General features: G+C 34.8%; 1 protein-coding gene across 2 annotated transcripts in view; it reads right to left on the bottom strand.

Annotated features, from left to right (window-relative positions):
• Window positions 1-25754, bottom strand: part of Gyg (glycogenin 1) — a 47796-nt gene that overhangs the window by 10845 nt on the left and 11197 nt on the right. For both annotated transcript variants that reach the window (XM_088257307.1, XM_088257315.1), the window contains exons 3-6: window positions 6456-6594; window positions 5082-5256; window positions 2159-2321; window positions 814-940 (exon numbers count right to left, since the gene is read on the bottom strand). In XM_088257307.1, coding sequence (XP_088113433.1) covers window positions 814-940; window positions 2159-2321; window positions 5082-5256; window positions 6456-6594 — 604 coding nt within the window. The remainder of the gene's footprint in view (window positions 1-813; window positions 941-2158; window positions 2322-5081; window positions 5257-6455; window positions 6595-25754) is intronic.

The raw sequence follows: 25754 nt of genomic DNA, 5'->3' as shown, positions 1-25754 counted from the left end.
TATATAAAATGATGAGTCTTCTACTTTTTTGTTTTGCTCAGTACTGAGCATTGTGACTATTTGGGAACCCACTTGCTAATGCTCTATCTCTTTAAGACGGTAATCTTATTCTTTACATAATTTATGTCTTTCTCTGTAGTGGAGAAGTTAGCCTGTTTGGCTACCGTGCTGGAATTCTTAGGCTTCTTTCTTGCTTCTTTCTTCCTTCTTCCCAGGAATGTCATTTGTCAATGAACATAAATTAATTTTTCACATTATAAATTATTTTCTTAAAATTAATTGTTTAAATTTGTAAAGGTGTATATGCGTAAAATAACTCAAGAATCAAACTAACATTGATAATGAAACTAACCTCACTAACAGGAATACTTATATTTTAAAAATAAATGTTAAAAGTGTGAATAAAAACAATTATACACTGGCTAGAATCCTCCTTGAAGGGTGAACAGCCATAAAAGAAGAAGAAGAAGAATGGGGCCTGAAGCACAGGACTGATCACCTTGCGTGAATGTAATTAATGATCAAAACAAGATATTAAAAAAAGTAATAAAATAAACACTTTTAGAATATTTGTGACTATAATATACGAAATTGTAAATGCCAAGGTTATTGAATGGATTATCCATCATTATAAAATCCCACTTTGGTATCCTAAGATGACTAGGACTAAGTCCATGATTGGTTTTCAATCTTGCTAGAACAAGTTGAATGCAGCGTTTAAAGAGGATTCTTTATTCGATGCAGTTCCCAGAGGATGGAGACGTATCAGTGTCTCGCAGCCCAAGGAATGGATTAAGAATAAGTGTCACTCACTGTTTCAGTGCAGGGAGATACGAGTAGAACGACGTGGAGCAGACATTGTAGAGGAAGGGAAGATGCTTGCTGATATCCCCGGTGGACCAGCTCGAGAAGAACTGGTTTAAAAGGCCTTGATCGCCACCTGAAATTGTTCATGTTCAATGTATTAATTCAAATACCACAGGATATGTAACATCCTACAGGACTTTCCATGGAAAAATATGTTTGCCGCTCTTTTTCTGTGAAAATTTGTAAAACAAAAAGAAAATAAATACATATATAACATGATGGCTGATATCATATCAACGCTGGACAGTGAAATTGATAACGATACTTGGGTATAGAATAAGTGACACATTTTTGGTGAAATAATTATCTTCAATATGACTTCTAGTCTTGTGTAATAATGGCGCTACATTCATAAAAAAAATCATGAAACGTCTGGATGAAAGTTGGGCTCAAATGATACATTATTTTTGACAAACGTAACTTATATTAAAATCTGATAAGGCGCAAAGAGTGGGAGGTTTGCTTCAATGTAAAAAAATACATCACTATTTAAGATGGATTTCAAATTTTCTGCATGAAAACATAAATATAAATAAAATCATGATTACATGGACAAATAAACATGTAGGTATCTGATGAATACATGATTTTATAATTCAGATCATTGGTCCCCAACCCCCAGGTCTGCGGATCAAATGGTACCGGGCTGCCCATGGCTCTACTAGCTGCACGATCACCTGTCTTTGCTTTCAAAAGAGTTCGAGCATTACACAAAAAACTAATAAACTGGTGAGGAATAGATCCGCGACCCATTTGTAAACAATCTAGTATATCTGTGCAAGAAGAAGATCAACTGCTGGAGATTGCAAATGGTGGTGGCTTAAAACTATGTCCGAGACAACAATTCTGCCAGTGTTCTGGATTAAAGTCATAGTCACTCTGAGATCGCCACCACAACATTTCAATATCTGTATAGCAATTTCTAACAAGCAGGGTTTTTCGCAGTGTCATCAACCAAAATAAAAGAACAGAATAAACTGGACATAATCAACACACTTGGGTGTCATTGTCCTTATTATGGAAGCGTCTCGTTACAAAGCAACAAGCTAAGGGTTCTCAATAATTTTGCGTTCTATTTATTTCAAATGTTAAATTACTTTCTATTACTTTTTTGGAGTAACTGTATTTTATTTTGAAGGCATGTTGAAATACAATTATATTTAAAAAATTAAATCAAAACAATCTCAAACACAAACAATCAATGTCCCCCTCTCCACTGAGCCGTGGTAAAATTATGAAATGTTGCCTGGTCCTTGGGGACCACTGTATCAGATAATGGGTAGGTACTAACCATCAAAACTGCCCTGTTCCTGAGCGAAGGTTAAAAGGGAGTTGAAGGTTTCGATTGAAGGACGGTACACAAATACTCCGGAGTTGAAGCAATCGGGCCAGCCGACATCGGGAGCCGCGGAGAGCTCTTCTCTTTCAAACAGCTCATCGCAATTTTGGAGGATCTGAAAAAATTGAAATGAAAGATACTTTGCAGACCTTAAAAAACAGAACAACTATGTTACTCAATGTTTGACACTTTATGGTCTACCAACCAATTCGTCTGGAATACACGGCTCTTTTAGATACTCTGGAGCCATATTACTTACTTATAACCCTTATCCGCACCTAATGGTGCATAGGGCACTGCATCAAATTGACGCAGTGTTATCTTGATCATTACTTACATGAAGGCAAGGTGATCACTCTTGCGCTTCAGGAACCAGTCCAGAGTAATATTAAATAAATATTACAGTGTTAAATCAATAATATTTATTTTCACACCCCCTGGGAATCAAACCCCGGGCCTCCAGCACGGTAGCTAAATACGCTGACCATTACACCACAGTGGCGGACAAGATTATATAGGACAGAGGAGCGATATTATGTATTGATTTATACACAAATAGACAGTTTATACCAGTGCAGTTCTAGAAGTAGTGGGGCGATGTGACTGAATTTAGAAATTCCAGAAATCAGTCTCGCTGCAGCGTTTAATTCTCGATTGCAGTCGAGCTATTTCATAGTTTGGTATTTATTTTTTATTGTTGTCCATTTTATGAATTTGAATAATTGAACACAGTAATCGGTACGCACTGTATTGATAAGTGCGTGTCTTCAGTAACATACACTAGTAACCTTGACCTTATTGCAAAATAATTACGAAATTGCGATACTAAACAGGTTCAGATAATGAGGCGTTCAACGGAGTATTATTTAATGAACAACAGATAAAATAAAAATATATCAAATTTGAAGCGAGATAAACAATGAGAGTATTAATTTTATATATCGACACCTAGTTTTATTAATTATAGCAGTGTCATAAAGTTTATTGTTTAAATGACTTATCTGAATGGAAAGTAAAAATACCAGGGGCGAGTCGTGATTTTTTTTTCGATAAAAATACAATAATACAGCGATTGCTTTTATAAATACATTCATTATATGTAAAATGTACATATACCGAACTACCTTTTTACACCATTTTGACACAGTGCAAAAAAGAGAAAAATAATAAATTTGTTTAACTGTTTATTCTTCACTCATTTGTTCCACATGTCCAAACCATCTCAAAACAACTTTCTTAATTTAATTGATAATGCTTATCTCAGTCTTACATTCCTTCTAAGGAAATGGCGAAATAAGTATTTGCGAGATCTTAAGATATCAAATTTTGACTGTGTTCAGTTTACTTTTATCCTTCTTTTGCCTACTCCATGCTTCACTTCTTTACATTAGGGCTAGTAGAGGACTATGTTGTGTACTGCTATTCTATATCAGCTTTCACTGATAGATTTTTATTTGCTATAACTGATTTCAGTGCACCATTCACCATTTTCCAAGTATTCACACTCATTTCTATATTTTTTTAAATCTTTCCATCACTAGAAAAAATACTTCCCAAATAAATAAAATTGTCTACCTGATCCACAATTTTCCCATTAACTTCTATTTTACATCCAGATCTACATTCATCTCTTTCAAAAACCATGGCTTGGGATTTGTCTACATTCATCAGCAAACCACTTTCCTTGCACACATTATATACCTTTGTCACCAACGCTTGTAGGTCTTCTCTGCAAGAGATATTGCAGAGAGTCTTATCGGCAAGAGTTATTTATAATTGTTGAAGTTATTTATATTTTAATATTTATTTACTTGAATTAATTTTTGATATGAATAATATAAGAAATTTGGGCATGGTTGCTTAGCGTGCACTGAACTATAAATAGACTAAAATAATTTATAATCATTATCAATTTTTTTTCTTGTATATAAAATACGTGAAAGTTCAAAAGATCTCCAACTATCTCCGCGAGTTGGCCCATAAGATTAAAGTTATGCGTGTACATTATCAGTGCATTATCTGTTGCCTGAAAAATTGCAAAACAAATGTTTGGATAAGGGAAAAGACCAGGGTAACAGGATGTGGCTCAAAGAATCGCAGAACTAGAGTGGAACTGGGCAGGTCATGTGGCACGTGTGTCTGAGGATGGATGAAAAAGGTGCTTGACTCTCCTTTGCTTAGAACAGGACGCAGAAGCATAGAAAGCCCCCAGACAAGATGGAATGATGACATTAAAAAAGTGGCGGGCCTGCACTGGAAGAGAGTCGCATCCAACAGAGAACTGTGGAAGTCCAAGAGCGAGGCCTCTGTTCAATACTGGACACAAGAAAAAGGCTGAAGTAAGTAAGTGCTTTAAGAGGAAAATATTATTTCTGATGTGATTCTCGGTTATGTCCACTTGATATTTTCTATCTGATTATTATATTTATTTTATATACCTGTCCATACACAGGCACATATGTATGTTTTAGTAAAGGATAACGAAACGCCATTCCACATTCTCTACAATTGTGATGCACTCGCTCACAAACGAAGTCACATCCTTGGAGGACCTCTACTGGACTCCGAGAAGGTGAAGCTCCTACCACCAAGACAGGTCGTGAGTTCCATGACTCATGTAGGTCTTGGCAGTGAGCTGTAATACAGAGGGAGGTCACAATAGACCTAATATGGTCGCAGTGACATTAAGGGATGCAAGATCCCTTGACCTCAAAAAAATGTTTATGTATGTGTGTATGTATGGGTGTGTGTGTGTGTGTCTGTTTATGTTTTAACTTATATTGTTTTAAGTAATATTTTATGTAAGTTGTTGAAGACATAAAAAAAAGAGTAAATGAATAATTGTAGTAAGTTGGGGGATGGAGGTTGGGCTCACCAGGGTGTCGGCGTCGAGGAAGACGCACTTGGGGTACTGCGTGAGGCGCCAGCAGTGCAGCTTGGTGAAGGTGATGCCGAGCTCCGGGCGCGCCAGCAGCGCCAGGTGGGCCGCGTCTCCCGAGTCCAGCACGTCCACGCACACCACCTCCGTGAACACTTGAGAAAGCCGCTCTCTGACAGATACAAATGCAATTAGCAATGTAAAACTTTTAAATACTAAAAAAAAAAATAGGTGTCTCTCAGTATATAAAATAATTGGGGGTTCGGATCTTGCATACATCTAAATAAAATGGTCTCAGCCAAATAAAAACTTTCTCAATTCAACCATAGTTGGCTGTTGTGAACTCAATGATGAAGCGTCATTGAGTTCACAACAGCCGATATTGATGATACATGTATGAGTTCAAAAAAATCAAGTATCGTGGTCAATCATCATTACCGACATTATCAGACTGGTGGGAAGCTAGACAAAATTCTGTTATATACACAACAAGGCAGGGGTTGAAAATCATGATTTTATATAATTTTTCCAAAAAAATTAATCAAAACACTATATTATAACAGTTATAACGTATAAAACATGGTAAGGGTTTTATTTAAGCAGGATTTTAAATAATGTAAATTTTATTACAGAATCAGATTTTAATTTCTTTTATAATATAGCTGCAAAAAGTCCCAGTCAAATGATGTCGATAACGTCGAAACATGGTTGCTGGTAAAATGTGGAATAAAGAAATGTGGAATAATAGCTGTATAGACATATAGCCAACATTGAAAATAACTGTTTCTTTTATGACCTGTATTTATGATCAATGTTGGTGTATTGATGTTTAGGAATTTTACAATATTGGCAAAGAAAGGTCAGATAAAGAAATTTAGGGACTGGTTAAAATACACATGCAGCAGAAAGCAATGGAGGTTATCGTTTCTAAGCCGCCTGTTAGGCATTCCACTTTTTAATACAAATGTCTCATTCCAAGTTCGTGGGAGTTTCCATCAAAATTGGGGTAGTTAGTTGTAGTTTGCTAGCTATGGATATACTGCAGTAAGAAATGAAGATATCAGGAATAGAACCAAAATAAAAGGTATCATGGATTGCGTGACAAGACTCAAGTGGCAATGGACGGGACATATTGCAAGACAAGACCCCATAAGATGACTCCAAATTTTTTAAGATAGCCTTGGAAGAATAAATGAGGCGTCGGAAGACCCCAAAAGAGATGGTCCGACAACAAAACCGCTGTGGAGGTAGAAACTAGCTGCAAACAGCAAGATATCGAAAGATATGGAAGGATACAGAAGAGGCCTATATACAGCAGTGGAGAACAGAAGGCTAGGAAAGAAGAAGTTGCAGTTTTGATGTTGGGCTTACTTCATGATGGGTGTGACTTGTGGGGTGACGAGTATGACGAGGGGATGCGTGGTGGCCACCCGCTTGAGGGAGTGTGCCAGCACCAGCGCCCCGAGGCAGTAGGAATCATTGGTGGCCAACGTCACCCAAGCTCCGCCTTCTGGAAAAGTTTTAAAAAAGCACCGCGTTATTATTATTGCTATGTTTCTTTTATTTTCTATGTCGACATCAACGGAAATCAAATAATCAAATGTTCTAACAACGATCCGAAGGAATGTCCGCAGTACTTAAGACCCAGTATTTGATAAATCGCAACTTAATTTTCTTTAAACCCGGGTAACATTTGACATAGGTAAATAATTTAATTTTTTGCTTAAAATACCATTTTTGTATTAAAAAATAAGTCTTTCTTCGAAATAAATAAATAGTTTTGAAAAAAAGGTTGTTTAAAATGTATGGAAAAAATATAAAAATATTTTTTCTACAAATTTTCTAAAAAAAAATAAATTCCATTTTTTTTATCGCGTGTAAAGGCACAACCGACCTCTTGCGTGGTCGTCCGCGTTCTGAATTTGAATTCTGCGAATTCCACCTCAAACTGTTGTTAGTAAAATTTAAATTTACATTTTGTCATCTCAACATAGATAAAGAAAAATATGGAAGTCTAGGCATTTATAGGGCTTACCACCTGTCATAGGCTGGTTAAGTAAGCAACTGTAATTTCACAAAAACAATCGTTTCGAATTGCGCAACTGTTCCGCGCAGTCCTGCAACAATTTTGATGTTTTTTTAAGTATTTATATTTTTTTGTTTTGTTAAAATTAACAGACGATTAGAAACCGCGTCAGCAGGAGAGGGGGGGGGAGTAGAATTATAGCAAATCGTATCGACTACGATTAATACATTTTTTCACAAATAATATAACTGGCAACACTAATATAATAGTTTCATGAAACAAACTATTTAAAATTAAAATTAGAAGTGAAAACTTTTTTTTATTCAAAACGTATTTGTTAAAAACTTTTTTTTCAATAATTCAAATGTGGGATTCGATTCAAATGCGCAATTATTACCTATTTAAATTACTGTTAATTTTCAGGAATCAAAAGAAAATTAAATAATATTCTGTAAGTATACGAGGTTTGTCCAAAAGAAAATGTGAATTTCGAATTGTTCGAAAAGCATTTATTTATTCATCAATATCCATTTTCTCCCCTTCAAAGTAATCCCCTTCAGATAAAATGCACTTATGCCAGCGCTTCTTCCAACCCTCGAAGCACTTCTGGGATGCGCTTTTCGGCATGGCCGTCAGCTCGTAATATATTATATATAATTACATATATACCTACAGAATTTAAAAATACTAGTCTAAACCTTCCCGTCATATTTTTTTTAATGAATGGAATAAAAAGTCATGTCGATGGTAGTATTTATTGGAATATACATATAATAGATAACGTACTATCGGACATCCAACCATTTATCTGCAAGTTCAATGTAAAGGAATGGATGCAGCGACACACCCGACACGTGTGGAAACCCACGTCCCAATAATTTGGTCAGGGCTGTCAAACGGAATGATTAATAAATATGAAAAAACATATTTTCATACAATTTATGAAAGTATTTCTATTGAAGAGATCCGGCATATTACAGTAAAACCTCGATATAACAGACTGATTGGGCGGAGGACGTGTCAGTTAAAGGCGAAAGTCCGTTATAGAAAAATAGGTGACGGGCGCTGTGGCGTAGTGGGTAGACGCTCGACTGCGGGTTCGATTACCGACAAAATAAATTCAATAAATAATTATTATCAATTGGTCTGGGTGTTTGCGATGTATTTTTCACATATACCTTCCCTATCCTACCTGCAGACAAGCCACTAAAATAGAGGCTTTGCGGGTTATTCCTTAAAAAAATATCAATATACAATTCAGTATATTAATTCTAATAACAACACTTGTGGAGGGAGGTCCTCACCAAAAAGTAACATTTCCAATATCGCACAAAAATCCTTTATTGTATTCTATCGAAATCTTAATTAAAGTTTCGACAAAACGTGACCAATCCCGTGTTTAACCAATATGAAATCATTAAATCGCATCAAAACGTAACAATTTTACAAGCTAGAATTCCTGATTACTTAAAATCATTTATAATGGAAATGTAACGTTTTGGTGAGGACCTCCACACTTGTATATTAGAATCAATATCCAAGTGTTGCTGATATCTAAATCTTAAATCATGCCACGGGTAAAGCATCATGTGTTGGACGTAAGAGCAACACATTCATACTATATTCTAAATTCAGTCACATCACCCCACTACTTCACAAACTCCACTGGTTACGCTTTCCCGAAAGGGTTGAGTATAAACTCTGCCTACTCATGTATAAATCAATACACAATATGGCTCCAGAGTATCTTAAGGAGCTGTGTATTCCAGATGAATTGGTTGATAGACGTCTCACGCTTCGATCGGCTACAACATCTGCAATGGGCAAAGTTATCTTACCAGCTCGCAACCAACGCACTAAATTTGGCGAGCGTGCCTTTGCTGTTGCAGGACCGACGGCGTGGAATGCTCTTCCACCAATGGTTAGAAATAGTGAGAGTGAGATGATCTTTAGAAAAAGACTAAAAACACATTTGTTTGCTAAATCATTTCCACCATAATATTTTCCCCAATTCATTCACCGTGAAGCGCCCTTGAGGTATTTTTTTACGAAAATGGCGCTATATAAGTTATCCAATTTTATTATTATTATTATATGTTACTCATAGCCAAAAGCGTGCTTCTTGACAGATATTGATGCTTAGCATTTTCTATATTTTAGAATGCATTGTTGTTTCAAAGGTTATTTATTACTAATTTCATTGCTTCACAAGCATTGTAAAATGATGAATCATAATAGAATTGTGTGCTTTCATTTTTTGTCTTTTGACCAAATTAAGTCACAGCAACGCGTGGCCGGGTACAGCTAGTATTTGATAAAAATTAAACGGAGATTTAGCTTTGAGGACACAGCCCTGATTGCAGATTGATGCAATGCCGTGAATAGGTGCATCACGCGCGAGGCTATAAATAGGGTGATGCACGTGGGAGAGATGCACTCAACATAGAGCAATGTCTGCTAGTTCGACAAAATACTAACTTAGACGAGTGACGCGCATTACTTACGCATATTAGCTGCGCAAATACAAGCAACAACGACAAATATACGGCGAAAGAAATTACGTATTCAAGATTTAATACAGCTTTTTCACTTGATATCGGACGTTTTACGAACTAAGTTGGACGCCATAGAAGCCAAACTGGACGTTATTTAATTTTTTTTTAAATATATTAATTGTATTACTACATATAATGTCAGTGCGAATACCTGCCCACATCTTTTATTCTTTACATGAGCAAGTGCGTTAGTCGTCAAGTTGGCAGGCCTGCGCGGCGCGCTGTCATAGTCTGTGCGCGCGATTTCTACTGAAGTTTTCAGACAAGATTTTCAATACTACTTTGAATCGTGAGTTAATTTGAACAAAAAGACCAAGTTCGGTCGAGGCAATAAAGCAAATTAGGTATTTTTAATATATTTTTCAGATCGGGGTATATTTCATGTAACTAACTAACCATCACGCCGCTCTCCGCAAGGGTAGGCAGAGAGAATAGAACGCCACACCACTCTGTCTTTGCAAACATTCTTCGCCTCTTCCACGTTCATGCATCTCCTCATACGTACCCGCCGATTATTTCGACTCCTAACCTGACCGCTTGCAAGTATTTGGCATACCCGATCGTGACAAGTTTTTCTCGGTCTTTCTCTGCTCCTTTTTCCGACTACATTCGCCTCATAAATATTTCATGTATATTTGTAAAATATCGCGAACCAATGATCTGGCTTGCTCCAGTCCATTCAGAGTACTGAATAAGTCAATTATAAGAATACTGAACAAACAATATCGGACGACATAATCGGAATTCTAAGTTTTGACTAAAATTGCATCAGAGGGGGCGTAGAATCAAATAAAATTATAAAAATGAGTTTTTTTCAAGCTGACGCTGCCAAAACTTCGCTAAACCGACTACAGGAACATAAACAAAGGCAGCTGCCAACGGGGAAAAATAAAAAAAATACATACGTCTCAGCTTTCGAAATAATATAGTAAAAATAGCAGAGATATATCAAGGTTATGTGCATTGATAGACCTACCTCGAAAATAACATCGATTTTTGGTAATCGGCCATGTAAAATGACGGTACTTAGATTATCATAAATACTGATAAGAAAATTTATTTATATTTATCAACAAAAAAAACAACACGGGACTACTTATAATTGTGTACGCGACAATCACATTCTTTTTCAGAGTCTAATTTTAAACTAAATATCTAACGATCACGCCGTACGCAGAAAGAATAGAACGCCACGCCAATCTGTCTTCATGCATCTCCTCATACATACCCGCAGATTATTCCAAACGATATATCCTGACCTGACCACTTTCAAGCATTTGAAATACTTGATTATGATAAGTTTTCTAAAATCTTCCTCTGTTTCTATTACTAACGACATTCACCTCCTAAATTTGTTTTACTGCTCTTTCTTCTCACCCATATCAACACACCTTTTTAAATTTTATCAATAACTCTTATCCCAGCCTTGCATCATTCCATACATAAGATTGGAAAGATTAATTTCAATAAATTGATATAACTACATTTCTAAGCAGTTACTTTCTATATCGCACCCTACTCAATCCGTCTCGACCCGAGACCAGGGTTTGGTATGAAATTACGTGGATAACGATGCGCGCTTATTTTACGACTTAACTACATGGATATGGCATACCATCCACATGTTATCGCATTACTGGGAAGCATCGGGAGACATAACCGAGATGAGACAATATGTGATAATATGTTAATTGTCATAACTTTCTCATATAATAAGGAAGGAATGCAAAGCTGAGATAAGCATTATCGATAAAATTATGAAAGGTGTGTTGATATGGTTTAGCTATGTGGAACGAATGAGTGGGGAAAGTAGGGTAAAATAAATTTATGAGGCAAACCTAGTTGGAAAAAGGAGCAGAAGACCGAGAAAAACTTGGCACGATCAGGTATGCCAAACACTTGAAAGCGGTCAGGTTAGGAGTCGAAATAATCGGCGGGTATGTATGAGGAGATGCATTAACGTGGAAGAGGCGAAGAATGTTTGCAAAGATAGAGTGGTGGTGGCGTTCTATTCTCTCTGCCTACCCCTGCGGAGAAGCGGCGTGATGGTTAGTTAGTAAGTTAGTTAGTTCTCACAGTACATAATTTCACACAGTACATAATTTCAATACAAAAATCCCATTCGCTGCACGCTTCAAATATTTTTAGCATTGAAACTGCAGAATGACAATGACCTCGACTGCTCCAAGCGTTGAATGCATCTGGCGAGTTAAAGCGATATTGGTTTAAATTGACTTTACAGTACACTCCCGATTTTCCGGGGTCGGGTTAACTGGGTAGCGGATTATCGAGAATACTTGATTCATTGGATTTTTTTTATAAAACAATACTATTTGATTTAAGTTTTGTATCGACATTTCTTGCTAAGATAAATGAACAAGTATGTTGTACGTAGTTTTTTTTCAGATATATTTTATTTGACCAGTGACCGGGTTTCGTCGTTACCGACATCATCAGACTGAACTGATGATGTCGGTAACGACGAAACCCGGTCACTGGTCAAATAAAATATATATAGAAAAAACTATAGATTCGTTATTTTATTTTATAATAGTATTTATAATGTAAGAAACACCTGTTGAGAGTCGAACACATTTGTTGTCCGCAGTGATAGAGTAACAGTATCTCACGTATATGTCATTTTTATGGTTGAAATATTAGTAAAATACCTTTTTTTTTAAATTTCTTAGTCGTCATAATACTTGTGATAAAAATTCTCCGGCTTTATCGGTGCGATTTATCCGACGAAAGATCCATCGTCTCGGTATTATAGTACGGGTCTTCTAAATGATCGGATCTTATCCACCTCTAACCTAAACAATACTTTGTGGTATTATACTTTTTTTTAAATCGTTCAAAATATCCACTTTTAGGTTAGTCGTGTCTAGTCGTGTTACTCTGTCAACACGTGCATTTTACTAAGCAAGTAGGCATATTATAAGCGCATAAAGTGGTGTTTAAATTTTTTTTTGTGTTATTTTTTCTTCTTCATATTTTCGGATTAACCGGGAAATCGATTAAATGCGATTTTTTTCACCATCCATCCCGGAAAATCGAGAGTAAAACTATATTTAAAAATAATGTATATCGTGGGTGTACTGACAAAAAACGTTGACTCGAAAATATGCAATTTTGACTTCAAGATGCATATTATAAAGTTTACAACGTTCTATAAACTAGCAAAATACACCAAGTAGTTTAAAATGTAATATTAATATGGTTTTAAAAGTAAATTCAACTTTGAGTTTAATAGCGGCTTTTTCATTCACGCTAAAAGCTTTAAATAAGAGGGATTATTAAAACAGGAATTTTAGAGTTATACACGTTTTTTGCCAGTATACCCACGATATATTTCACCATTGGTTTCACTATACTATAATAAATTATTATGTACTTGCTTTGTGATAATACCGTGTGCAGCACCTACATACAATATTATACACTGTTACTACAAAACAATAGCTTTCTGAACGCCTTTCTTAAACGATCATGTTTCAACGATCAAATATTCTCAAATAGTTTTGATAAGGTGTTAAAAAATATTCATTCGATCAAAGTTTTGAAGAAATATGTACGATCATATTTTTAGTTAAACTTTATAAATTCAACCTTTTTAATTTCGGTACTTCTTTCCAATTAGTTTCGCCAAGTAACTTGTCGTCTTGAGGGATGGATATATCAGAACCGGTTAGAAAAAAGTATCAAAAATAAAAGTGGTTAAATACATAATTTGAGCTTATTTTATACTGTTTATAAATTGTACCATAAAGTTTTAGTAAAAAACATTCAATTTTTTTTTGTTGTTGATTTATACATTTTCAATTGGGTATTTTTAAGGTTTTGTTACCAAATAAACTAATATTTAAAAAAAATATATATCACAAGACATACTTTAATTATGGAGTTGTCGTTAATCTAGGTATAACAAACTCGAACTAACTCTACGTAAAAGATAAAAAAATTTACATACAAATAAAATTACATTTTGTTCATACACTTACTGTCCAAAAATGGATTTGTATTAAACTATCCAAATTTGTGCAATTCGGGCTAAAAAAACCGGTGTATCTGAAAAACGTTGAAAGAGACGTTTTTCAAATTGAAGTATAAAGATATATTATGAACTAATCATTCAGCGAATTTTACACATTCACAAGAGATAATACGGATTAAGATTAGAGATTTGAATGAAAATGTATGATAAGCAACTTAAGTTATTAATATTTTAAATATTTGAAACATTAATATTTCTTTTAAATATCAATAAAATATTATTTTTTGATATCTCATCAAAGATGAAGAAGAATATGGAAGTCTGGGCATTTACGGGGCTTACGACCGTCATAGGCTGGTTTAAGTGATCACTTTACACACGTGTAACATTCACCAATTCTACCCATTATTGACAACCACACTACTCAAATTCTTGGAAGTTCTATATATATGAACCAATTTAGAAACTTTGTTCTTGAATCATTAGAACTTCACTAGAGACATCTATTGGTGAGATGTTAAGAAGCTTTTTTATTAAGCAGAAACTCTTATATTAGTATGTGAGATCCGAATCCTGGATTATAATCACACACATGAGAAACGCCAGAAAATACCATTTTCATTTTTATTATTAAGCTTATAATTTGACCAGATAATTTATTTACAACATTTTGAGTGTGTCCAAATACTTGTTCACAAAATCTGGATTATCTCCAATTACAGGAGTTATTTTCATATTATTAATAATATGAAAATAACTCCTGTAATTGGAGATAATCCAGATTTTGTGAACAAGTATTTGGACACACTCAAAATGTTGTCAATAAAATATGTTATTATAACTAGTTATCTAGAGAAAAAAGTGCAAGGCGAGATAATACTTATATCGCCTTGCACTTTTCTCTTATTTCACTATTCGAACATCTATCATGCATCGTTTTGCCGCACATCTGTCTGACAGATAACATTTCGACTGCAACCAGTCCACTTTCATCCTTCTTTTGTTAACTATATCGTAGTCGTACAGGAGAAAGTGACTAACTAACAAAACGTAAAATGTTCAGGAGTCACTTCATTTAAGTCACTTTTGCTTGGCAAGAGAATAAACATCAATGCGGTTAGTAATTTTTAACAAGTCAATATATTATACTTCCAAGTTTTAAATCGCTTTCGGATTTTTTCAGGGTAACATTAAGCTATCAAATAGTCAATAATCATGTTTTGGTAAAAAATGCACTTGGTCACTTCTCCTGTATGACTACGATATGCTTCACTTCCATACATTAGGGTTGGTTAGCTTTCGCTAATAGTCTTAACGTGCTTATTGGTAGGTATATTTATTTAATGATCCATGTAGTTTATTGGGATTTGGAATATTAATTTTTATTTTACACCCTTTAGGAAGCTCTGGGTGAAATTGCGTCCAGGAAACACGATGAAGGTTGGTCGACCCTCGCAATGAAACGCAAATGCAACGCTGAACGCTTTAGACTTGTGCGTAGGTGAAGGCAGTTCATTATTAAAATCTGTAGCCATTCCGACTTTCGTCGTAAAAATTTCTGCTGTTGTTTATGAGCCTGCATTCCGAGCACCACAGACTGGTCTCTCAGTCTTCACAATCGCACACAATAGTGTGCGATTGTGAAGATAGTATAGTCATTTCTGGGTGGAAATGACTATATTTTTTAAAAAATAATTCATAAAGCTGCAAAGAAATGGATGTCAAGAAAGCATATATTAGTTAAATCTTCTATTTGAAGATACAAAAAATACACTTCGTACTGTATTACAGATGGGAGTTGTATTTATTATTCACCTTGCTTAGTATGTACAAAGTTTATGGATCATTGAATAGAATTTTTTTTCTTCTAGTCAAAAACATGTTTTATTTTAATTTGTGTTGAGAAAAAGTGGGATAATCTAGTGTGGGCCAATCAGGAATTTCTCATTTTGCTCATTGCTGGGAGGAAACCACGTAAAACTCATCAGGAGAAGGCGGACTGTTGACTGTCATCAACAGACCTTTCGTTCCACTAGAAGAGGGTTCGGCATTTTGTGTCCTAGCTTGGTTTATGGTACCAATGTCCTTCACTTTTTAAAAAAAAACATGTATGATACCACCTTTCATGACATTTCCTTATTATTCCTCACTATCGCGGATTCGATGATTTTGTTCGCCTCCGTAGTGTAATGGTCAGCACGCTCGGCTACCGTTCTGGAGGTCCCGGGTTCGATTCCCAGGGGGGGTCAAATAAATATGTAATTTTTTCACTACAATATTTATTCAATATTACCCTGGACTGGTACCTGAAGCGGAGGGCTGATCACCTTTCCTTCATGTGTAAAACGATCGAGATAACACTGCGTTTATATGAAGCAGTGCCCTATGCACCATTGGGGTGCGGATAAGGGTTTTATATTATTATATCGCGGATTCGATGTCGGATAGGTCCTTCCACTTACTTTGTACTTACAAAAGATATTTCCTTTGAACACGGATAGGTTCACACCCAGGTTGCAGGAGCCTGGGTGTGAACTTATCCGACATCGGATCCGCGATAGTTCATAAGTAACTGTCATGAGAGGTGGTATCATACATGATTTTAAAAAAAAGTGAAGGGCATTGGTACCATAAACCAAGCTAGGACATAAAATGCCGAATCCTCTTTTAGTGGACCAAAAGCCCTGTTGACGACAGTCAGCAGTCCAGCTTCTCCTGAGGAGTTTTATTGCTAGTTGCTGGCAAACCATGTAAAACTCCTCAGGAGAAGCCGGACCGTTGACTGTACATTCATGTGCGTGGTATATGAATCTGTGTTACGGGAACATCGTTTGTTAAAAATATACCGAAGAAAATATGTGTCAAGTTCCGACATTCAACAATTAGTCGGTGGACGTCTCGTGGGCGGTGACAATTAAAATTGGGTTAGGAAAACACACCACAAACCTTGTGCCCACTTTTCAAAGAACAGACAAAAATACGCATTGTCAATTTGACTCGCTAATTATGAACTCGGAAATGTACAAGGACGTATGTACTATTAGTTTCGAGGGATCTCATTCAAGCAGAGTAGATATCTGATGGGAGCGGGGCACGTTTAAAATTAATTATAAAATAAAAACTAACCATCACGCCGCTTCCCACAGGGGTAGGCAGAGAGAATAGGATGCTACACCAATCTGTATATCAATTGATTGTAAATAAATAAAAATTGTTTGTCTCCTTGGCGAAGTGATAAATCCTGGGTTCGAAGGCAAAATAAAGGGATGGGTAAATGATCAAGAGTTAATTTTATGAAAATTGTAAAATGTATATATTCTTAATTTTTTCTTTCTTTTTTGTGTATATGGTTAACCATATACACAAAAAAATAAAAAATGTATTAAAAAAAACTCCACCGACAAGTCGCACAAGGTGGCTTGGTGGGTCTTTGCAAAATATATATTTTTAAATATGTTCAAAATTGTGATTTAAATTAATGTATACAATTTATGTTAATAAAAAATAAAAATAAAGATTAAAGGGTTCATAGATTTTTTCAGTGACTGGCCGACCAGAGCGAGGTGCATCTTTGACATCGAAATTTCCAGAAGGAAGTCGAGCAAACTTTTGGGCCCTTCATTCACTCAAAGCATTATCATCGTACACTTCACAAAATTTTTGGCATGTTTTTGCAGCGTTTTTACCTTTTTATATTAAAAAAATAACATAGCGTATTTCTTCAGATATTTTACTAATTTTAAAACTTTTTACAAGAGAAACGAATTATAAATCTATTTAACAAAAAATGTAAATGAAAATGTCATCTTTTAAGCACTTGTTCATTTGGGACAATCGGGTGAGTGTGGCCTGATATATCGCTCACTCCTTTCAACAACGTCATATATCAAAAAACTTGATTTTTCTTTTAAAGTTTAAGAATATAATAACATGTATTAAAAATAAGTATCAAGCCACTTATTGAATTTTTACTGTGCAACAGATCTTTTTAGGTAAAACCTGATTTTTTTTTCTCCATTTGAAATTTTTTTAGTATTTTTAAAAAATTAATTGAACAATACCTTTTCTTCAAAATGCAAAAACAACACTTTTTGTCCTGTAGCGGGTAAATATTAATTTAAAAATATGCCGCTTTTGCTGGGATATAGTACATTTTCTGGGCATTCCGAAAACACGCACAACTGAATATTGACGATTTTTGATATATGTTGTTGAAAGGAGTGAGCGATATGGGCATCAACACTATCTAGTGGCAAAAAACCGCAGAGACTTTTTTATGACCCAAAATTACATTATATACGTAAAATAAAATAATGCGTAATCTTTATTTATATGTTTGATCAATATCCAATGAAGTCACTGACAAATTGTTTGAATATTTTTTTTGGCAAAGATAAATTTATTTGCTTACGAAAAAATTACGAGTCTGACGATCTTTATTGCGAAAGCTCGAATGCTAACCAATAAAGTTAGCTTCTTTCAGGAAATTATATCCGGTTTGAAAATATTTGTGTGCCAAAAATTCCGACGGCTATTGACGTCGTGACTTTGCAAAACGCGTAATATTATGTTATTAGTAGGCGTATTCGCAAATCCTGTCTAAATTTGACCTCATAACGAAAAGTCCATACAAAAAAAGATATTAGGCAGATGATCACCCCTTGTATCCCACCCTAATCCAGTTAAAACCGTCATATTCTCTAGTAGAGTACCGGCGTTCATGACTCAGGTGTCAAAAAAACCGATAGCGAACTTGGCCGCCTTCGTTGGGTTGAACGAGATTTAAGATGTAACGCGTCACCGGTGTATTTAATTTTTACAACATTTTGAGTGTGTCCAAATACTTGTTCACAAAATCCGGATTATCTGCAATTACAGGAGTTATTTTCATATTATTTTTTGATATCTCATCAAAGATGAAGAAGAATATGGAAGTCGGGGCAGTTACGTTTATTTTATTTGTCATAATGAAAGGTTATAATAACTCAATATTAATTTGCCTTATTTCGATTCATAGTTATTTCAGAGTGGCGCAAAATTAATCATCCAATTTTGTTTTTTAATAACTTATTTACTAAATAAAATAAAAAGATTTTGAGTTATGGAAATCTTTATTTGGACCTTTAGAATTTTTTTCTATTAAGAGGAAAAGATGATATCCGTCATGTAGGTGTCACCAGTGTTGATACACATTTGTGCCCGTTACATCAATCTGTTCGTATACTGCAGCTATCTAGCTCAGAAATGTCAAAAATATGATTGACGTACCACGCCATTTGCAAAAATTATAGCATCTTCCGATAGGGCGATTAAATCACCACTCTGAAAAAAAGTTATTCAAATATAAAAATGGGTGATTAATTCTGTGCCACCCATCTATTTGTATAGTGCAGCTATCTAGTTCACAAATCGCTCACTCTTTTCAAGAACGTCATAAATCAAAAATCGTCATTTTCAGTTGTGCATGTTTTCGGAATGCCCAGAAAATCTACTATATCCCAGCAAAAGCGGCATATTTTTTACTTAATATTTACCCGCTAAAGGGCAGAAAGTGTTGATTTTGCATTTTGAAGAAACGGTATTGTTTAATTATTTTTTAAACGTATTAAATATTTTTCAAATGGAGAAAAAACCTTCAGGTATTACCCAAAAAGATCTGTAGCACAGCAAAAAGTTCAATTTATTTTTAATACATTGTATTATATTTTTAAACTTTAAAAACGTTCTCCTGAAAAATCAAGTTTTTTGATGTATGACGTTCTTGAAAGGAGTGAGCGAAATGTCAAATATGATTGACGTACGACGCCATTTGCAAAAATTATAACATCTTCCGATGGGGTGATTAATTTTACGCCACCGCGTACCACGAATGAAAACTCGGCTACCGGTTTTCGGTGCATGTACCGGTGTACCGGATTTCTGGTCGGCACTTATTCCACACTGTGGCCATGACACTTGTATAAATAGCTCAAGCGCCGAGACAGCATAGTATGCGGCAGGTATGCGATAATGGTAATGTACCGTACGACGAGTTCGGGTGTCTCGATGGATCGGAAATGCGTACCGATTCTTTAATTACATTTTTAATTACGTCTGCACAGAAATTAATTAGGATATTATGCGAATGATATTTTAGGCCTTGTGATGAAGGATGAAAGAAGAGAAATGCGTTCCCTCACACAAATGTGTGGAAAAATCGTTGTACGGCAGGATTTAAAATTAAGACATTAGAAAAAAAGAAAAAGGGTTAAACTAGGGATAAATTAAAACAACATTTTGAGTGTGTCCAAATACTTGTTCACAAATCTGGATAATCTCTAATTATAGGAGTTATCTTTTATATTATTTCTCACCAATAGATGTCTCTAGTGAAATTCTAGTAATTCAAGAACAATTCGAAATTGTATGATATATATATATATATATATATATATATATATATATATATATATATATATATATATATATATATATATATATATATATATATATATATATATATAATATATATGACGGTCGTAAGCCCCGTAAATGCCCAGACTTCCATATTCTTCTTCATCTATGTTGAGATGTCAAAAAATAATAAGATAATTTAAAAGTTCCATTAATTGATTCGGGGGTCACTTTGTGGTAAAATCTATCCATTTCACAATTAAGTTTTACGTAGTAAATACCACTATTTCTTTAAATCTACTGTAACACGTGTTTCGATGCATTCCGCATTATTGTCAAACACCGTATTTGATATTATTTTTTGACATCTCATCAAAGATGAAGAAGAATATGGAAGTCTGGGCATTTACAAAAATAATATGAAAATAACACCTTTAATTGGAGATAATCCAGATTTTGTGAACAAGTATTTGGACACACTCAAAATGTTGTAAATAAATTATCAGGTCAAATTATAAGCTTAAATAATAAAAATGAAAATGGTATTTTCTGGTGTTTCTTATGTGTGTGATTATAATCCAGAATTCGGACCTCACATACTAATATAAGAGTTTCTGCTTAGTAAAAAGCTTCTTTACATCTTATCAATAAGTAGATGTCTCTAGTGAAGTTCTAGTGATTCAAGAACAAGGTTTCTAAATTGGTTAATATATATAGAACTTCCAAGAATTTGAGTAGTGTGGTTATCAATAATGGGTAGAATTGGTGAATGTTACACGTGCGTAAAGTGATCACTCAAACCAGCCTATGATGGTCGTCAGCCCCGTAAATGCTCAGGCTTCCATATTCTTCCTATTCGTCCTTGGGGCGTTGAAGGTTGAAAATGGGGGAAATAAAAATAAGAAACAGCTCCTACCACCCTAAACCAACATTGATTATTTCCTATTTCTAATTTTAGAGCAGACCTTCAATTTCTCTACATTATATTGTTGTACAAATTAGAAAAATGGAAGCTGCGTGAAATCAAGATACGAGTGTTGACAAAATACTTGACTATCAACAAACTGTCGGTTTAACTTGTTCAGCCATAGAACGGGTTTAGTAAAAACTAGTCACTAGGTTAACTAAACAAATCAACGGTTTTTACATATTTAGTGAAATAATATACTAAACAAACGAATGCTTTCACGAAAGCGAAAAACTACTGCATTTTGAAAAAAATCCACGCACGTTTGTCGTAATATCACGAAATAAATGTTATATTTCATCTGGAGCCATCACTCATTTTATACCTTACATTTTGTAAGGTAAAAAAGTAGGTTCAAAGTTTGATATTTTTGAAGTGAAACTTCTTAGGGCGATTCGACAAAAGATAATTGAACGAGAATCGAAAGTGTAATTTCAAGGGCACGTCACGTTTATTAGCCACATTTCGTTACACGAGAGAGAAGAAAAATATAACGTTAAGTGAAAGAGAAAGAGAGCTATACATTTCGACGTTTACACAACGATACAAAGTATTACCAATTGAAGCACCAATTAACGACAGTATAAAAAAAATATCAGAATATTGTTTGCATGCTGTTGCAGTGACTGTCCTGACGAAGACGCGGGTAGGTACGTCACGAAATCGGTAGACAAAAAAATCTCGGTAAGTGATTATATACTAATATTACTAAAAATTTTGTAAAAAAATAAACATAAAAGCACAAATTACTAACTACAAAGAAAACGCTTTAAATATTAATAATATTGAGAATATTATATTTTAAGTAATAAAATAAGAATAGCACGAGTGCGTAGGGATACTATTTTGTTTATGATATATGATTCAAAAGAGTATGGAAGAATGAACCAAAAAAAATATCCGTGTTCCTGTCGCTACATTCCTTCGGGGTTATATTATACACTTGAACTGACTGGGAGTCAACGCTATACATATGTTAATTGAGTGCCCCACCCACACTGGTGTCTGATGTGGGCTGGGTTCGGTGTTCAATGAATAGGGAGACTATATCACCACACTTTATCCAATCTAAACATAGATTTCTAACAGAAAAACTTGAAACATCATATCTAATAATTAAATACTAATTATAATAATAATAATACATAAAGTTGTACAACCTGCTTTCAATATCCATAAAGTCTACAAGAGTATAAACTAAATATAAAAGAAGCATCATCATCATTGCCCGTTTGGAAGCTTTCGAAATGTGGATCCACCGAAGGATTTGAGAATATCCTGGACTTATATGATTAGTAAAGTACTGCGTAGAGCAAATTTACAGAGAGAATTGTTCACAACAATCAAGCTCCGTAAAACTTCGTATTTTGGTCACATAATGAGAGGTGAAAAGTATGCCATTCTACAACTGGTCATAAAGGGAAGATTGAGGGTCGCAGAGGTTGGAAGAAGGTAGCTCTCCTGGCTTCGGAACATTCCAGAGTGGACCAGGATGAGGTGTGCAGGAGCTGTTTCGTGCTGCCCAGGACAGACAAGGTTTCTCCCAAGATTTATCTCAAGATCGTCAACATCGGAGGGACCCGGCAGGACCCGTGAAGACGAGAAGATAAAAGAACCATTTATAAATGGATAATGGAAGTTGGTAGATCTAAAATAGATCACATCATTCGGCCATGTCCTATTTGATTGCATGTCGTAAACAATTTTCATTCATATAATTTTAAAAATAAACGTTTTGAAACGTGCCCTCGGCACGGGAAAACTCAATGAAGTCAATAAAATAAATATGAAATGAAATAAGTAAATAAATTACTTGTTCTGACGAAAAAATGTAAAAAAAATAAAGGATCTTAATCTAGAAGCTAGAATGTGCTTGAAGGTTGAAAACTTTGAGAAAAAAATCAAATAAAAAGAAGATAAACGAAAATATTATTTCTACTTGATCCGTTTTTAAAATACTTGGGCGTGGTCAAGTAATGAGTAGGAATAATCGGCGGGTATGTATGAGGAGATGCATGTATCTATCTGGAAGAGGCGAAGAAAGACAGATTGGTGTGGGGTTCTATTCTCTCTGCGGGAAACGGTGTATGGTTAGTTAGTTTTTTACTGGGTCACTTCGAAATCCATCTTTTTGAGTACTTTAGTTTTTTTACATCTATAATCATAAATTGGTGGTGCGTGTTGTCACAAAGTAGGTAAGGAATTATAATTTTATAGGGGTGAATGATTATCACAACAATATTATACGGGTCCACAGAAATCCGGGGAATGACTCACATACCGAGTATGTAGGGTGTAAATATATATTTTAAAAAAAAAAAATGGAACTATGTATATGAGTTAAATGAAACATTGTGGCTTTCAGTTGATTCTTTAAAAAATCATTACACGCGAATATCCCTCATGCAAAAAAACATTAAAAATATGATAATAAACAAGTCTTGGTTATATCATTTTGAATTTAAATTTCACTTGGTAAATACCACTACTTCTTAAAATCTATTCACGTGTCTAGTGATAGGTGTTTCGATAAATTTCACCGTAATACGGTGTTTGAAAATGATGCAGTTCCACCAACACTCAGTACAAAACTAATCTAACATTTATCAGCTTTGCATCGCTAATTGCATTTACAAATGTGCAAAAGTGGAAAAAAACTATAAAGTCGTTGTTTTATTATATAAAAAGCAGTTCCATCACGATGTTAGGACAAAACTAATCTAACATTATCAGTTTTGCTTTGCTAATGCAAATTGCATTTACAAATGTGAAAAAGTGGAGAAACTGTATAATAGATTTATATTATCCACTGACACTTCGTGATGGAATTGCATTTTTAATTTATTATTAGATTAAAACCAATATTTTTAGCTTTTCCACTTTTTTATTTGACCAGCGACCGGGTTTCGTCGTTACCGACATCACCAGTCTGGTGATGTCGGTAACGACGAAACCCGGTCGCTGGTCAAATAAAAAAGTGGAAAAGCTAAAAATATTGGTTTTAATCTAATAATAAATTGAAACTGTATAGTTGTTGTTTTACTGTATAAAAAGCAGTTCCACCAAGAAATCAGTACAAAACGTTTTAAAAAAATGTTTAAGTTTTAAATCATAGCCGCGTTTGATCATAACGTCATTTCTATATTGAAAATAATCTAGCGTCGCCTTCCGGCAATCTTTCATACAATAAAGTCTTAATGGAGCTGGAAGCAGTCGTTACATTCTTGGCACAATACTCGCGAAGCGTTGATCGAACCCACCCGGACGCTCGCTGCTCCATACTCATCTATGCGCTCCGGATCAGGGGTCTGCAAACTTTCCAGCTTTAGGGCTAAAAAAACCTTTTGATTTTCCTGCCTTTATCTAAAATATTTAGATTACTCGCCGAGTATGCGCCATTAACCTCATTAAGAAAGGAATTTTAAGAATTCAAAACCCTCTTGGTATCGACCCTTATTAAAACCCTAGCCCCAGAACTTCAAATGGAAATTATTGATTTACAGTGCAGTATATAATTAAGAAAAAACATCAAAAACTCATCTTTGTTAGAATTTTGTAAGAGTCGCAATTAGATAATTTGCATAAATTTGCCCGTTTGTTTTTGAGAATGTTTTCTCATTCTCCAAAATGAAGTAGACAAAGAATGTTTACATATCTAACTTAACCGATGAGCATCAATCTCTTTTAAAAATCGGTGCAATTAAAATTGGTCCACAACTACCGACTATTCTCGGTGGAAAACACAATGGATAAATATCACGATGTGTGATTATTGGCTAATAAATTAATCTGAAAAATCACAAGACTATCGGTAGCATTATTATTGAAATGTGTAGAGAAATAAGGGATATATGAAGGTTTAAACTTTAGATATTTTTATAAAACGAAAAACGTGCGTTCGCATACGTCATCAAATTTCCGTCATCGATTCCATATCGCGGGCCGGATTGACGACACCAGCGGGCCGTAATTGGCTCGCGAGCCGAAGTTTTGAGATCCCTGCTCTAGATAACTCGATAATTTTATCTTTCAACTAGAATATCCACTAAACGCCAGCAGAACGATAACATCAGCAAAACATAATCGTTATTCATAAACATACGTACGAAAAACTAACTCCCTAACCATCACGCCGCTTCCCCGCAGGGGTAGGCAGAGAGAAAAGAACGCCTCACCAATCTGTCTTTGAAAATATTCTAAACCTCTATCACATTCATGCATTTTCTCATAAGTATATATCCGCCGATTATTCCAACTCTTTACCTGAACACTTTAAAGTATTTGAAATATTTGACCATGCCAAGTTTTCATCTAAAAACATTATGTACAATTAAATGCAGAACGAACAAAAAATACATTTGCAACTTTATATTTGAAGTGAATTGTAAATTGATGAAAACTAAGAAGTCATACAAAGGAAGGTTTTTCGTTTTTCCATATTTTCGACTCGATTAGACATGATTTTTAGTACATTACATTATTTTTATTCATCAATAGTAAAGTAGAGGAAAGGCAACTGAGATGGTATGGGCACATAGGACGTAGAGAACCTGAACATATTGTAAACCATGCGATTGCCATGGATCTTCCTCGAAAGACATCTAGAGGAAAACCAATAAATTCACGGATGCTACAGAAAGATAACATGATACGAAGGCATGACGTTATACAACGATATATCATATATGATAGGACTTACAACCTGAGGACGAGGAAAGCTGACACTAACAGTTTA

This window comes from Brachycentrus maculatus, unplaced genomic scaffold (genome assembly GCF_059751285.1).
Source record: "Brachycentrus maculatus isolate JH-2025_06_01 unplaced genomic scaffold, ASM5975128v1 h1tg000005l, whole genome shotgun sequence".
NCBI lineage: Eukaryota > Metazoa > Arthropoda > Insecta > Trichoptera > Brachycentridae > Brachycentrus > Brachycentrus maculatus.
This window is presented reverse-complemented; position numbering and strand designations above follow the sequence as displayed.